This window comes from Juglans microcarpa x Juglans regia, chromosome 4D (genome assembly GCF_004785595.1).
Source record: "Juglans microcarpa x Juglans regia isolate MS1-56 chromosome 4D, Jm3101_v1.0, whole genome shotgun sequence".
Classification (NCBI taxonomy): domain Eukaryota; kingdom Viridiplantae; phylum Streptophyta; class Magnoliopsida; order Fagales; family Juglandaceae; genus Juglans; species Juglans microcarpa x Juglans regia.
The window spans coordinates 31,470,433-31,485,842 of record NC_054600.1 but is presented as its reverse complement, the minus strand read 5'-3'; the positions used below and the strand labels follow the sequence as shown (position 1 = coordinate 31,485,842).

Sequence of the window (15,410 nt, the reverse complement as noted above, 5' to 3'; positions counted from 1 at the left end):
TGAACCAATCAACATCTTCATGCACAAACAACATCACAAATGATGATGTTTTGGCAATACAGACCCAATTTGTGTAGTAGAGCTCGAATCAAATGTCAGCATCCACATCTTATCCCCAAACCCCCCCCCCCCCCCCCCCCCCCCCCCCCCCCCACTACAAGCTTCTATTCCCTTGATTCCCCTCTCCCCCCTCTCCACGTATTAAGAATAAGAATTGATTTGGAACAACATTTTAAAAAGTAATGCGCATGTCTTTCTCTGTTTCTCGCCTCCACAAAGGTCAGATCTAACCAAAACAGAAAGCCACACTGATAGGTCAAATGACTAATTTGGATGGCTTATGCTCCTTCCACCATCAGGACAAACAAATCTTTTCGCACTTCCTCGGACACTGATAGGTCAATGACTAATTTGGGTGGGAACTATAGCACCAGAAGAGAATATCTGCTTTATGATATTTTTCTTCTATTTCTTTCATCGACCATGCTGCTCAATCCAGCTCAACTACCCACGGCTGTCCTCAGCCAAGCATCTGCACCATTCATTCTTCACCAGCTTCAGGCCAGTATCACACGAAGATAATATTGAAGAGACAATTCTTCTTTGTAGATCTTTGAACTCCACTGCCAGCCTTACATCCCAATTGGTATTTTCCCTGCAAAAACAGAGATAAAACCCCTTTTGAACGACGAAAATTTCTTCTATTTTCAATTGCATATAAATGATGATTCCTCTCTATTGACTTCTTTACCTGTCATGAAGATCTGCGGCACTGAGACTTTCCATCACGCAGTCAAAGATGGACCGAAGGCATCCAAGAACTTCCATTTCATTTTCCAAGTTTGCTTGTAGCTACAACATATAGAATAGTAGAAGGATCATAGGAGAACATTATCAATGAAACATGAGATTAGTTAGCAAACTTAAGCCTGCTCAAACTGGAGTAAAAACACTAAACAATTTAAGGTGAGAGTGAAAAGAATAACAAATACCCAGCTCACATTATAAAGATTTAAGCCATATCAATTCACCAGAAAAACAAAAGACTAAACAGGAAAAATAATTACAAGTGTGTTGTACTGCAGCTTAGGACTCTGAGTTCTCCGTAGATGATCCAGTAATGGCAATGGCAAGCCATAATAAAAGATGTTGTGGTTTCTTGAGAGCCAGGTACCCGCACCATGTGAGTTGAGTTGGATGTTATAGAATCATCCTCTGTGGCATCAATGTCTGTACTAGAACAAACAATGATATATCATTTAACTGAGAGAGTCTGGAAAAGTTCGTGCAAATTCAAAGAAGAAAAATCTTGAAGATAATCTTGTCCATCTTGTGAACAGTCACACACTTGTAAGATATCTATTGATAGAAGGTAATACAGCATAAAACTTACCCACTGGAATGATGTCATATGGGTTGTCTCCTTGTGGCAAAAATCCATAGAAAGAAATCAGATGAGAACTAGAGAAGTGTCCATAGCTGAGAAAGCATTGTTCTCCTGCACTGCATGGTCTTGATAGACGGAATTTCAAGGAATTTGAAGCAGTATCTACTTTGCCATATTGCAATATGTGTGGGTATAGCTGTAACGGGGAACAAAATGAGGAACAAAAGCAAGAAATATACCTCCTTGAAAGCTCCAGAATTTCATGATAAAATACCCAATTATTTGTCATTTAGATTATATAGTAAGCCAGTTGCCTTTAGCCAAGTGGCACCAAGCTTCGTATCTCATGATTGAAGTGTTTAAGGCCCTGTTTGGATACAAAAATGGTTTTATCTCATCTCATCTCATCTCATCATTACAACTTTCCCAAATTTCCACACAAAATATAATAAACAATTCAATTTTTTCAAATCCCAAAACAATAATAATATTAAAAAATAATATTCTAACAATACTTTAATTCAACTTTCATCTAAAATCATCTCATCTCATCTCATCTCACTATCCAAACGGGGCCTAAATCTCCACCCTTGTTGCCTTAAAAAAATATTGTAGTAATAAATTGCATAATTAACCACAAAATGATACCCCAACAAAGTAAATACAACTAGGCCTCTATTGGTCTGATCAAACTTATTCAACATCGGAATCTTTAAGACACGGGTGGGACCAGAAAGGTGATGAGCTTAGTCTAGGATACACCATATATATGCGTGTTATAAGTTATGCATGCCTTCCAACTTCAGGTACCTTAGGTTACCTTTGTACTTCTGTAGCGTATGCTACTATCATTGAAAGCCTAAAGTTTTATCTTAACCAAAGAGACAGAAAACCATGTAGGCAAATCGAAAATTAAAGGGGAAAAGAATAAAGAAATTCCATACCGAATGGTTAAGAAAGCCAGCAATAGGAATTAGGCATGTCCTTAGCTTTCCATCAGGGAACATTACATTCATGCTATTAGAGTACCAGAGTTCACAAGCCCATAAGAATTGCTCCCATGTGTATAGCTCCCGTGGAAATATGTCTGGATGATCATCACACAGTGAGGGAAATAACTCACCATATTGACCACGCAAGTGCTGCAACAAATTTTTCATTTTTCATAAATATAGGTGTGAGGAACTTAAAGATGGCGAGAAATCTTATCAGAAACAGATGAACTTCAATTTTCCAACAAATTGAACTTAATAAAAGAAACTTTAGATGATTTTTTTTTTTTTATAAGTAATAAAGTTTATTCAAAGAAAAGGCATAAGCCCAAGTACACGACGTATACAAAGGAAATACCTACAACTTCCAGAAACAAAAAAGAAAACTACCACCATAAAGCTAAAACAGATGCAGAAAATTATCCGCCATTACAACTCAAAGTACTAAAAAAAAAAACCCTAAGATCTCCCAAAGAACGTTCTCTATCTTCGAAGCATCTCCCATTTCTTTTGAGCCAAATGCACCACATAAGACAAGGAGGAATCATTTTCCAAACACACATCGCCTTCTTACAGCCCTTCACACCCTTCCAATAAATCCACCACTTCCCTGGGCATAACCCAATGTAATCCACCCTTTGGATGAAATTGCAGACAAAATTCCATTTATCTAGATGGAAAATCATATCCCCTAATAAAAACCTGGAAATAATATAATAGTCATGAAACCATGAAAAATGGGTAAACACAGATTTGGGTTCCAGACTGAAAGAAACAGAAATGGTTTCAGATATGTTCCAACATTTAAACAAGTGGGAAAGAGAAAAATATAATAAAGAGAAAGCAAAGGAGATCAAACCTAAAGGGAACAATAGGAGCAAGTTAGCTAAATGTGAAGGACACTAGGATATCCAATATCAAGATGTGTCAGAGAGATGGTGTGCAAGAGAGAGAGAGAGAGAAGGGGGGGGGGGGGGAATATATACCAAAAAGAAAAAGCAGAGCAGATTGGGAAGGTGTTCGACCAAGTTAGATTTGTGTATGTACGCATGCGTGAGATGGGATTCAAAAGATTGTATGATACGGCCATTAGTATATATGATTGGGTGGGATGGAGCTCTCTTATACGTGTCCAGCTGTCTTTTTCTTTATTACTACAAAACCTTTAAATCAAGAACTGCAATAAGAGGTGCAACCCTAGGACAGCTAATTTGTAAAAAGAGAAAGAACCCTATGAGAACCAAACCCAGATCAAGTTTTAGCTCTACTCCCCATGCCTACCCCATCCATATTTAAAGCCAAACCCATACCAAGGCAGGGAAAGATGCGAGCAATCTAAAACAGGCCAAATTGCTATGCTCAGATGCATGACTCAATTTAATAAATTCTTGTCCACAATTCTTGGGTATATCGAAGAATTTTAGTCATTAACACTGTACTGGAGAGCTTGATAACCTCTTTTGCTCGCACTATCTCTTCAAACAGCAGTGTTCCTTCTAAAGCCATGATTGCATCTAGTCCAAAGCTCAAGCCTGTCAGATAAAAACATAAATCAAATCAATGCCCAGTAAAACCAAGATATATTGGTGTTAGAAAATTATAATTAAAAAATCATTCTTAAATACAAAATGTGTAAACTTAATTTCTATGCATTAAATTACACCATTCATTCTTTTGCCAGAAATAATACACTGTATATTAGAGATTAGATAACAAAGTAGGTATGATTGAGAAAGCATGTGACCCCAAGAGTACCTGTATTGAAGTTTTTTGGCAGCGCATCGAAGTAAATCTTGAATTTTGAAGTGCAATTATGCCTCTCCTTCATGCTCCACAACAATAACATTGTCTCAAACGAGATGCCATCAATCTTCTCTAATATATGAAACTACAATAAATATGAAAGGTAGTAAATTGAATTGACCCACTTTTCTTCCATGCAGATTCAGAGTACTGATTATGTAAGAATGGCCCTCTTAGAAACTTAACTGACCAAATGAAAGTGAATGGAAAACAAAGCATCAACCAAATGTTATGTTCATGACGCCTATAATATCCCACCCAGATTTTTACCTCCTGAATAAAGACATCATACCTTGTACCCTGCTAGAAAGGCCTAAAGAACTAAAATGCCACCTTATATGATGTAAAGCAACATTGTCATGGTAATAGATGCCTGATTCAATAAAATACCAGTGGTCATATACTTGTCTCAAAGATTAAGCCATGAATATGTAAGTACAAACTAATTCAAACTGTGTAATTGCAAAGGGCTCATCAAATCAGCTGTAGCTTGTTTGATAGTATCTACTATTCAGATAACCATGGTACTTCTAGAGCTAATATGCCCTACTTCTGGAAGAGATGCATTTATTAGATAAAAGGTTGACTAACTACCACTTAAAGATCGGCAGACTAAGGAAAATTCCCCTCATACATGGGAACAACTTACTCTCCCCCTTACTCTAATATTCTGGAAAAAAAAGAAAATGGAAGCTAAATTAGATTTTGAATTTTTCCTAATGATCATTTAGATGCATACTTAAAAACGGTCTCCCTTTACCTACACATTTCTCTTCATGTGGTGGGGATAATGAAAAACTCTTATTTAATGCAAGGCAGGAAGACAGTGTTTCTTACTGATCATCATCGACCTATGACTGGCAAGTTATTTAGAATGTCCATCCAACCAAGAGAAGATTCATTGCAACTGTTTTTGCTTTTACCCAATGTCTCTCATAGAAGTTCTAACTTTAACACAGCTGTAAAACTTATACAAGTTTGGAAGTATCATTTACGTTTGAAGCATACCATGTCAGATGTGTACACTAGCTCCTCGGAAATGACAATAGATACCGGGATCTCCAAAGCAATGTCTCCAACATTCAGATCTTCTCTTGCTATGGCTCCTCTACCAGCCCCTTCAACATCTACAACATGAATGAAAGATGGGAAACACAGCATATTAAATATCAGCTATCTTTCTTTTCATATATGCATGTGTGACTATTATAGAGATATGGTGTTCACAGCTCGTGGATTCAACCCAACCCAACCCTACCCCACCCCACCCCCCCAAAAAAAACAAACAAACAAACAAATGAAGGGCAACATTATAGACGCCAGAGGAGAAAAATCTCCTGATGCCTGTTAAGCAAGGAAAATGTGACAGTAGAAATTATGATTGTGAAGACTTACAAGCTATCTGCAGCCTTGTTCTCATGCCATTTCTTTCACCCCATTGCAACAAACATTCTTCTTTATCAACACTGTGATTTTCTAGGATTGTAGTCTTCACATAGTTATTGTCCACAACGTCACGAATCATACTAACAATTGCTTCCCGTAACTCTTGCAGGACATTCATTTGCAAGCACTTACCACTGGAATTTGAAATTTCAAGAAGCGAAAGGATTGAATTAAGAGCCTCCACCTCATTCCTGGGGCTGTAAAATTCAACTGGTGAACATGCATCATCCTGGCAAAAATAAAGTTCTACCTGCACCTCATATGCGCATTATATCCTCATGAGTTACTCATCCATAAAATTGAAGGAACTGTCAGGCTTTATTGCTATTCATGCCCCAGTTTTGTGCCAAAAACAGACCAGGAAGACACTGAAACTAAAAGTTTTGGGAAGTTAACAAGGGAAGCAAACCCATGTGATAGAATGTTTTACTTTCCTATAGGCCAAACAGAGAATAAGCCCATTGTTCTGACTTTCTTTCAAACAGGTCCTTGGGGTGAAAAACCAAGTAGTTTAGAGAGCATAATTAGAATCTACCTCGTCTAAGTGTATGATTCTTGCTATCCGAAGCATCACTTTCAACGTAGCACTTATCCAACTAGGACATGAAGAGCTCTTGAGAGAAACCCGCTCCTTGGGATTGAAAGCCTTATTTCGAAGTAACTTCTGCCAAAAGAGGTATTAAAAGAAATGAGAAGAACGATAGAAACTTAACAACTCAAGATTAAATTAGGAGCAATTAGATTTCTTCATCGAAGTAAACCCAGACGAAAATTTGACCAAGAACAAAAGTAAAAGATATTTTTAATTTTAATTTCATTTATAACCTTCTTTTTATCAAAATAAGGGTCACTTTCAGATAGCTCAAGAACTATGGCACAGTCCTCATTAGTCTCTTTGGCTTCATCGCATGATGGTGGCTGCAATGAACAACAAAATTATGAATTTTAAGGTTTGTACTCATTTGACAACACAATAACATAACCATAAATATTAATGAACTAAAACGGTATGGGCTGTGATTACAGGACTCAAGTGGTGTTTCCCCACACATACACGCACGTGCCCGTGCCCTAACAAATAGAACAAACTTCTAAACAGAAATCAGATGAATAATAGTTTATAGAACAGGGCACTCTTGTACATGGGCTGTGCCTATTGCTACCAATAAGAGTTCTTGCTTACCTGTTAAAAAAAAAGTTTATAGAACATGGCAGCATTCAAACAATATTTCATAATACTTTCTTCCATCCTGATAGCAATGAAGTTTAGTTCTCGTATTGCAAAAGGGTTTAAGACGCTAAGGAAATAATAACCTAAGAATCTATCTAAGTTCAGTATCAAACCCTGGTTCTAGCATAATTACCAAAAACAAGAGCCACGATAAAAAATAAAATAAAAATAAAAATAAAAAAACAGAATAATAACGAAACAGAACGTAATTTCTTAGTCTTCTCTGCTTTACCATTCTCTTTTTCCAAATGGAACGGGATTTTTAGGATGAAACTGATGCAATGTAAAGCGACGGTGATATATAGCAAGATCAGCACACGTCTTGCATATAATGGAAAAAAGCCATTCGAAGAAACCGAAAAATAAACACTTGGAGATGAAAAAGGGAGTAATTAAGTTTAAATTCTACAAAACACATACAATTGTTACGAAACCTAGAACCTAAAGAGCTGTAACGAGCTAAAAAGGAATTATAGCAATAATGGTATGCATGGTCGCTGGGGCAGTGTGGGGAAACAAATGAAATACGGAATCTTGGAATGCTTTCGAGTACAAATTTCCAAAATTTGGAGTTTTCTCCGACTTTCGGAAGATTTCCCAGCAACCAAATAGAGCATCAAGAAAGCAACAAGGTGAATTTGAGATTAGTTCCAAGAAAATGAAGTCAAAAGAGAATAGTTTAAACTTAAAAGAAAAGCACAGAGAAGAGCGACCAGACTAAAGTTTATCAACCTCCATGGAAGCCAAGTTGAGGCAGAACGAGAGAGAGAGAGGGAGTTTGAGCGGCAAGAATGTGAGTTCAGGGTTATAAATCGGCCGGTCTTGGTCAAAACTAAAACATCCAGCCCATGGATAGATAAGAGAGCCCAAACCCAACTATCCTACTTAGAGCTCTGCCCAGATCCCAACTATCCTAAGTAGAAAGCTATACTCGTTGGGCCTGCTTTAAAGAGTTAAGGAGATTAGAAATCCCTTCTGGGAGAAATCCCTTTAGAGAGAGGGCGGAGTATGGATTGAGCCTTGATTTAAAGAAAATTTACTCTGGGGGGGGACTTACTTCTAATAGAAAAGAGCCATTAAAAAATACACGATATGCAGCCATTTAAATAAAAAAGAGTTGCGAGGTTTCTCACTTTGGGGACTCATCTCCGTCTAAATTGCTAAAGATAATGTCCATTTATTCGGTATAATTGATAGCCATCGATATGAATTGACCTAAGATTTGGTTAGGTTTGATATATAAGAATATATGTTCTTATTTTCTTGTTTCGTTCTGAATGATATTGTAAAGTTGTTATTAAAATATTAGCCAATGCAGAACTCCAGAGATCCATATCGGAAAGGAAAAAAAAATATTTCTAATTTCGTTGGTAAGTGTGGGGTCATATGCATGGCTGTTGATGGTTGTGCTTATTACGGCCATGGGTTGTTTTTTATTTTTTATTATTTTTTCGTGATTACAAGGGTGGTTTTTTTTTTTTTTAAAGAAAAAAAAATGGATTTTGGGTCAAAGTTCAGACATGAAGTGGGATTGATCTCCTACTCTTCACGAGCAATAAAAACTGATATTAATCTTAAACAAAAATTATACTTATCACCTCTTATATCGTATACAAACATGTGATTTGTCATTTTTATCATTTTATTTAAACACACATATTGATATGTAAATATATATGTTTAAATAAAATGATAAAAATTACAAATCACATATTGGTGTGTGGTGTGGAGATGATAAGTAATATTTATAGATCTAATCTTAACGAGCAGAGAAGTTGAAACTTTACTTTTAAGGAACAAATATTAGCCCGCTTGAAATTGAGTTTCTAGAGAGAGAGAGAGAGAGAGTTCTTCCCATAAGAAAAATGAGTATAGTTTTATATATAATATTATACCTATTATTTTATCAATTTTTTCTTTTTTTTTTTAATTTGAATTTTAAAATTTTATCTATTTCAATTGTTGACGCGTAGCATGTGCAGTAGTTATGTGCATGAAATTACAAGTATAGAAAACATTTTCCAGAAAAAAAAAAAAAAGTTATTGCTTGAACATACATGCATAAACTGATAGACCACCCCAGATCTTGGGAGTTGGGAGTATTAAGGAGGATCCCAACAATCACGGCCAGAAAACTTGATTCCAGATTCATTGTAAAGATCCCAACAATCACGGCCAGAAAACTTGATTCCAGCCAAGTCAACCAAATCAAGATCAAATATAGAATCCCAGCTGTTTCCATTTATTGTAAATGTTTTCATTTATTGTAAATTCTATTCTTGCACAATATCAGTTCTGCGTATATGTTGTTACCAAAAACAGCTTCTGCACTTGTATATATTTGGTTAAAAAGATTAATGAAAATTGAGGTGTTTTCTCATTAAAACTGTATGCTTTAAATCTCTTATATGGTATCCAGAGAGCCGTTCTCCCACGAGCAAACAGATCCTACTCTCTACGATGGCCTCCTCATCTGAACAAACTTCCACTCATCCACCCCACTCTCATCCCATCTCACCCACTGAAAATGCCCTCATCGCTCTCAATATCTCTACCCAGATCAATGAGAAATTGACACCTTCTACCTTCCCTCAATGGAGAGCTCAATTTGAAGCTCTCCTCATCGGCTATAATCTCCTTGACTATGTCAATGGCATTTCACAGTGCCCCTCCCCTGTCGGCACTTCTTCCACCGAGTTAAATAAAACTCACTGGGTTCGTCAGGATAAATTAATCCTAAGTGCTATTCTGGCTTCAACTTCCACCACCATTACTCCCCTCATCGCCACTGCCAAAACCTCTCATGAGGCTTGGCAAAAATTGAACCATATGTATGCTAGTAAATCTCGAACCCGAGCCATGCAACTCAAGGAAGAACTTACCTTGATTCAGCGAGGAACTCGTTCCATCCCTGATTATTTGCATGCGGTGAAAGCCCTTGCCGACGAAATCGCCCTTATTGATCATTCCATCTCTGATGATGATCTTACTCTTTATGTTCTTAACGGATTGGGTTCTGATTTCAGGGAAATTGCAGCGCCGATTCGTGCCCGAGAAACATCCTTGGCCTTCGAAGAATTGCACGACATCCTTGTGGGGCATGAAAGCTACCTACGGCGTTTGGAGATGAAAACCCAGCAACTTGTCGCCTCTGCGAATTTCTCTTATCGCAGCAAGCCGAAGTCTGGTGGGTCTCAATCAAAAGGCACGTATAAGGCCAGTGGGCCTTCTCGGCCTCAAGGCCAAAATCGAAGCTTCCAAGCCCAGCAAAATCGCAAGCCCTCTAATCCCTCCAACCAGCGCCGTTATCAACCAAAATGTCAATATTGTGATCAAATGGGCCACATTGCCAAGTTTTGTCCCCAGCTTCACCCATCTGAAGTCACGGCCAACTGTGTCACTACGTCCAATCAACAAGAAAAAAAATAGCTTCTTGACTCCGCTGCTTCTCACAATATTACTGGTGACTTGGCGAACCTATCTATTCACTCTGAGTATGATGGTACTGATGAAGTCGTTATTGGTGATGGGTCAGGTTTGGCTGTCTCACATATTGGTTCATTAACTTTAAATTCTCCAAATAGGACTTTTATTCTTCGTGATACTCTTTGTGTCCCCAATATTTGCAAAAATTTAATTTCCGTTCATCATTTCACCTCTCAAAATAATGTTTTTGTTGAGTTTCACCCTTCTTATTTTCTTGTGAAGGATCGGATTACGGGGGCGACCTTACTAAGAGGTGCATGTGAAAGCGGCGTTTACATTTTTCCGAAATCACTGGTGGGCTCCTCTTCCCAAATAGTGGCTAACGTGCATGAACGGACCTCGTTTGATGGGTGGCACAAGCGTCTTGGACATCCGTCATTTAAAATTGTCCAACATCTTGTCAAAAATTTTTCCCTTCCTGTTATGAATAAAACAATGAACTCCTTGTGTTCCTCTTGTTCTATTAATAAAGCTCATCAACAACCTTTTCGATCCACGAGTTTTCAAAGTAATGCTCCTCTAGAGCTTATTTATACTGATGTATGGGGTCCTGCTCATTGTCTTGGTCTTGATGGTTCTCGTTTCTATTTACTTTTTGTTGACCATTACACTAAATATATGTGGTTTTATCCATCAATGCGAAGTCTTGTGTTAAGACCATTTTTCCTCAATTCAAAACTCTTGTCGAAAAGCGCTTTCAAGCAAAAATTAAAAGTCTCTATTCCGACAATGGTGGCGAATATATCGGTCTCAAACCGTTTCTTTCTCTACATGGCATTAGTCACTACACTACTGCCCCTCACACACCTCAACAAAATGGTGTTTCTGAACGTCGTCATCGTCACTTGGTTGAGACTGGCCTTACCTTACTTCATGATGCCAATCTCCCTCTCTCATATTGGCCCCATGCTTTCCAAACTGCCACATATCTTATCAACCGTCAACCCACCCCTCTTCTTCAACATAAATCTCCATTTGAGGCTCTTTTTGGTCAAAAACCAAACCAGAGGATTTACACCGCTGTTTTGAGCCCATTACCCAGAGGATTTACACCTCTCGGCATGTCCTCTTTGATGAAGCCCGAACCCTAGCCTCCATCCGTTCCTCTCCGACTTCATCTTCTTCTTCTTCGTCTGGCGTGCCACCTCCACACGCTGTCGTTCCGCTCGCCCCTGCAGTCTCCTCACTGCCGTCATCGCATGCCGTACCAGTGGTCTCGGAAATTGTCTCCGCCGCGGTCTCATCTCCTCCAGGTAATCTCCCTCCATCTTCTCCTAATGTTGTTCTAGATTCTCAAAATCATTCGGATTCTACCTCTCTATTGCCTGTCAATGTGCTTGAATCTCATTATGAATCTGCTCCCGAATATCTCCCTCTTCCCCTTCTCCTGTTTTTCACTCCGAACCCATTCGGTCACTTCCCACATCCACACAACGCACACACTCCATGACCACCAGATCTATGAATAATATCTTCAAACCCAAACAACTCAATGTTGTCACCAAACATCCCTTCCCCCATGTCTTGAACCAACGTGTGTGACCCAAGCCTTATCCACGCCTCAATGGCGTGCTGCCATGTCCGAGGAGCTCACTGCTCTTATGAGACACGGCACATGGGACTTAGTTTCCCCTCCAGTTGGCTCAAATCTCGTGGGTTGTAAGTGGGTCTTTCGGGTCAAGCGAAAAGCTGATGGCTCGATAGACCGATACAAAGCCCGCCTTGTTGCGAAAGGGTATAATCAAAGACCCGGAATTGATTACACGGAGACTTTTAGTCCCGTTGTCAAGCCTGCCACTATTCGATCTGTTCTTACAGTTGCTGTTATGCAAGGCTGGGTTCTCAGACAAATGGACGTGAACAATGCATTTCTGCATGGGGATATGACTGAGGATGTGTACATGAGTCAACCTCCAGGGTTCAAGGATCCGTCCAAACCCAATCATGTGTGCAAATTACGGAAAGCAATTTATGGCCTTAAGCAGGCCCCTCGGGCCTGGTACTCCACACTCAGGGATGCACTTGTTCACCTTGGTTTTCATAACTCTAAGGCTGACTCATCTCTCTTTATTTATCAAAGTGGCTCAATTATATGCTATTTTCTGGTCTATGTGGATGACCTTGTGCTCACTGGAAATGATTCCAGCTTTGTGTATTCTATCATTCAGCAACTTGGTGTTAGATTCTCTTTGAAAGACATGGGCCCCCTTCACTATTTTTTGGGTGTGGAAGTTATCCCAACCCGTGCAGGTTTGTTTCTATCCCAGCATAAATATATCCGTGACTTGCTGTCCAAAACCAACATGGCTGGTGCTAAGGATGTGTCCACTCCTTTATCTACTAGTATATCCTTAAAACTGGTTGATGGTACTGCTTCCTTTGATAGCACTGAATTTCGACAAGTTATTGGGAGTCTTCAATATCTCTCCCTTACTCGTCCCGATATATCCTTCGCTGTTAACAAGCTATCTCAATTTATGCACAAGCCCACCATTACACACTGGACAGCAGCAAAAAGATTACTTCGATATCTGAAGCAAACCATTTTTCACGGCATTCAGCTTCGAAAGGACACTCCTTCGCATCTTATGACCTATTCTGATGCTGATTGGGCTGGAAATGTTGATGATCGTTCCTCTACCTCTGCCTATATCAGTTTTCTTGGTACCAACCCAATCTCCTGGAGCTCCAAGAAACAAAGGGCTGTTGCACGCTCTTCTACAGAAGCTGAATACAGATCCTTAGCTAATGCAGCCTCAGAAACTATGTGGTTACTTGGCCTTCTCAATGAACTTGGTTTTCCTCTCAAAGATCCACCTTCTCTGTTATGTGACAACCTTGGAGCAACTCATCTAAGCTTTAATCCAGTCTATCATTCTCGCATGAAGCACATTCAAATCGATCTCCATTTTGTCCGTGACTTAGTTCAAAAAGGGACTCTTCATGTCAAACATGTCCACACTCAGGACCAGCTTGCAGACTTGCTCACCAAACCATTGTCTCGGCAGCGTACTGAACTTCTTCGATCCAAGATTGGTCTTGCCGATGGAAGTCCTATCTTGCGGGGGCGTATTAAGGAGGATCCCAACAATCACGGCCAGAAAACTTGATTCCAGATTCATTGTAAAGATCCCAACAATCACGGCCAGAAAACTTGATTCCAGCCAAGTCAACCAAATCAAGATCAAATATAGAATCCCAGCTGTTTCCATTTATTGTAAATGTTTTCATTTATTGTAAATTCTATTCTTGCACAATATCAGTTCTGCGTATATGTTGTTACCAAAAACAGCTTCTGCACTTGTATATATTTGGTTAAAAAGATTAATGAAAATTGAGGTGTTTTCTCATTAAAACTGTATGCTTTAAATCTCTTATAGGGAGGATGGAACCATGCATTGAGGGAAGGAAGATGCTCCAACAACCTACAATACAATTAGGCTTTGTCCCTTTCGCTAATTGGTCTAAGAATCCATTCTGACAGCGTGAGAAAAGTGATGGTCATCACTCTTTCTTTACACCTTTTGGTCTATACATGATTCTAAGCCTTTTTTGACGATGAAACAGACGTTAATGGTCAATCTTCTTCGTTTACACGTAAGTATCAGATTCATTTATACCCAAATGATAATATATATTCATTATCATTTCGCATATTTGCATGCATGCCATACAATCATCTTAAAACCTAGTGCAGAAGATCGTATATTTAAGATTCATTCCTATATATATATATATTTCTTGAGAGGCGTTCTTCCTGGATTTCATCATGTTATATGAGAATTTATCTACTCATTGAAGCAAGCAAAGCCTTTAAGGTGTGTGGGTTAAAAGATGGAACCAAAGACTGGGTTCTCGTTTGACAACTTGCTGCAAAGAATGGAGGCAATTTTTTCTGAGGATTTTTTTTATTTATTTATTTATTTTGGAATCGATGCATATTGGACAATCACAATTCAGGTGCAGTGGAATTCCTGCTGATTTACAAACTGGTCCAAGATCCTCTGGCAACAAAGAAACAGCAAGCAAGAGGGCACCGTTGAAATTATTATTCTCTGTAAAATTGGGAGTAAGCTTGTAAGGCAATGAAATGAGGCATTGGACTGATTGTTGGAGCTTTAGAAGAGCATTCCAAGACAAAAAGCTATTCATTGTTTGTGGGGACATGCTTCATGCCTCAGTGGCGAACCGTAGGAATAAAAATCTTTGCATTGATCTTCAAGGAAGATGGAATGGATTGCAGCGTTTGTTGCTTAGCATGGATGGATGTTGATGTGCGTGGATTGGATTTGTGCTCTTTTTATTATTATTATTTATTTATTGTTTTTCTTAAAAAAAAAAAAAAAAAAAAACAAGACAGCTTCAATGTCCTTATAAAGAGGGTCACTTATCTGCTTGCTGCTGTTGTGTGCAAAACTTGGACTATTCAGAAAAGAAAGTACTTCCCATGCACAGCACAAGATGCCAAAAGCCACAAGAACTGCGTATTTCCAGTGATTTTCTTCATCTTCATCTTCTTCTTCTTCTTCTTTTTTCCTCTTCCATTTCTTGAGTTTGCTACCACCAAAAATGGGCATAGAATATAACTCCAAAGCTGATCAGGTCCATTGCGTGGGTACACGTCTGTCAATAAGATATGAGTATGAGACCTGTTTCAATCTCACCTAATCTACTTTCAACGAGAAAGTCCCACATTACATAATATAATGGTTACAAATCTGAGCCATTCTTCTAACATTAATGGACCCAAATTTTAAATTAATTAGTTTCCTAAAAGCCTCAATGTAAAACCATCCAGAATTTAAATTGATGAAATTAAAAAAGTTGAATTGTTTATTATATTTTGTGTAGAACTTTGAAAAAATTATAATAATTATATGAAATGAGATGAGATGAGATGATTTATGTAGTTTTATATAACTAAACCAGCTCCCTTGAACAGGTTTGGCAATCAAGACAAAACACAAAATTTTCATCTCATCTTATCATTACACTTTTTTCAAATCTTTATACAAAATATAATAAATAATTTAATTTTTTTAAATAATAATTTAATTTTTTTAAA

At 38.3% G+C, this 15,410-nt stretch overlaps 1 protein-coding gene across 1 annotated transcript; it reads right to left on the bottom strand.

The window, feature by feature from the left end:
- On the bottom strand, positions 1-7,669 carry LOC121261025. Its single transcript, XM_041163158.1, is given in 13 exon segments — positions 1-655; positions 752-852; positions 1,068-1,177; positions 1,180-1,230; positions 1,394-1,583; positions 2,332-2,529; positions 3,835-3,911; positions 4,135-4,267; positions 5,191-5,309; positions 5,578-5,878; positions 6,164-6,292; positions 6,454-6,546; positions 7,592-7,669. Coding segments are annotated over 13 exon segments (1,659 nt in total). The 5' UTR covers positions 7,598-7,669; the 3' UTR covers positions 1-504.
- Between the last annotated feature and the right edge of the window lie 7,741 nt (positions 7,670-15,410).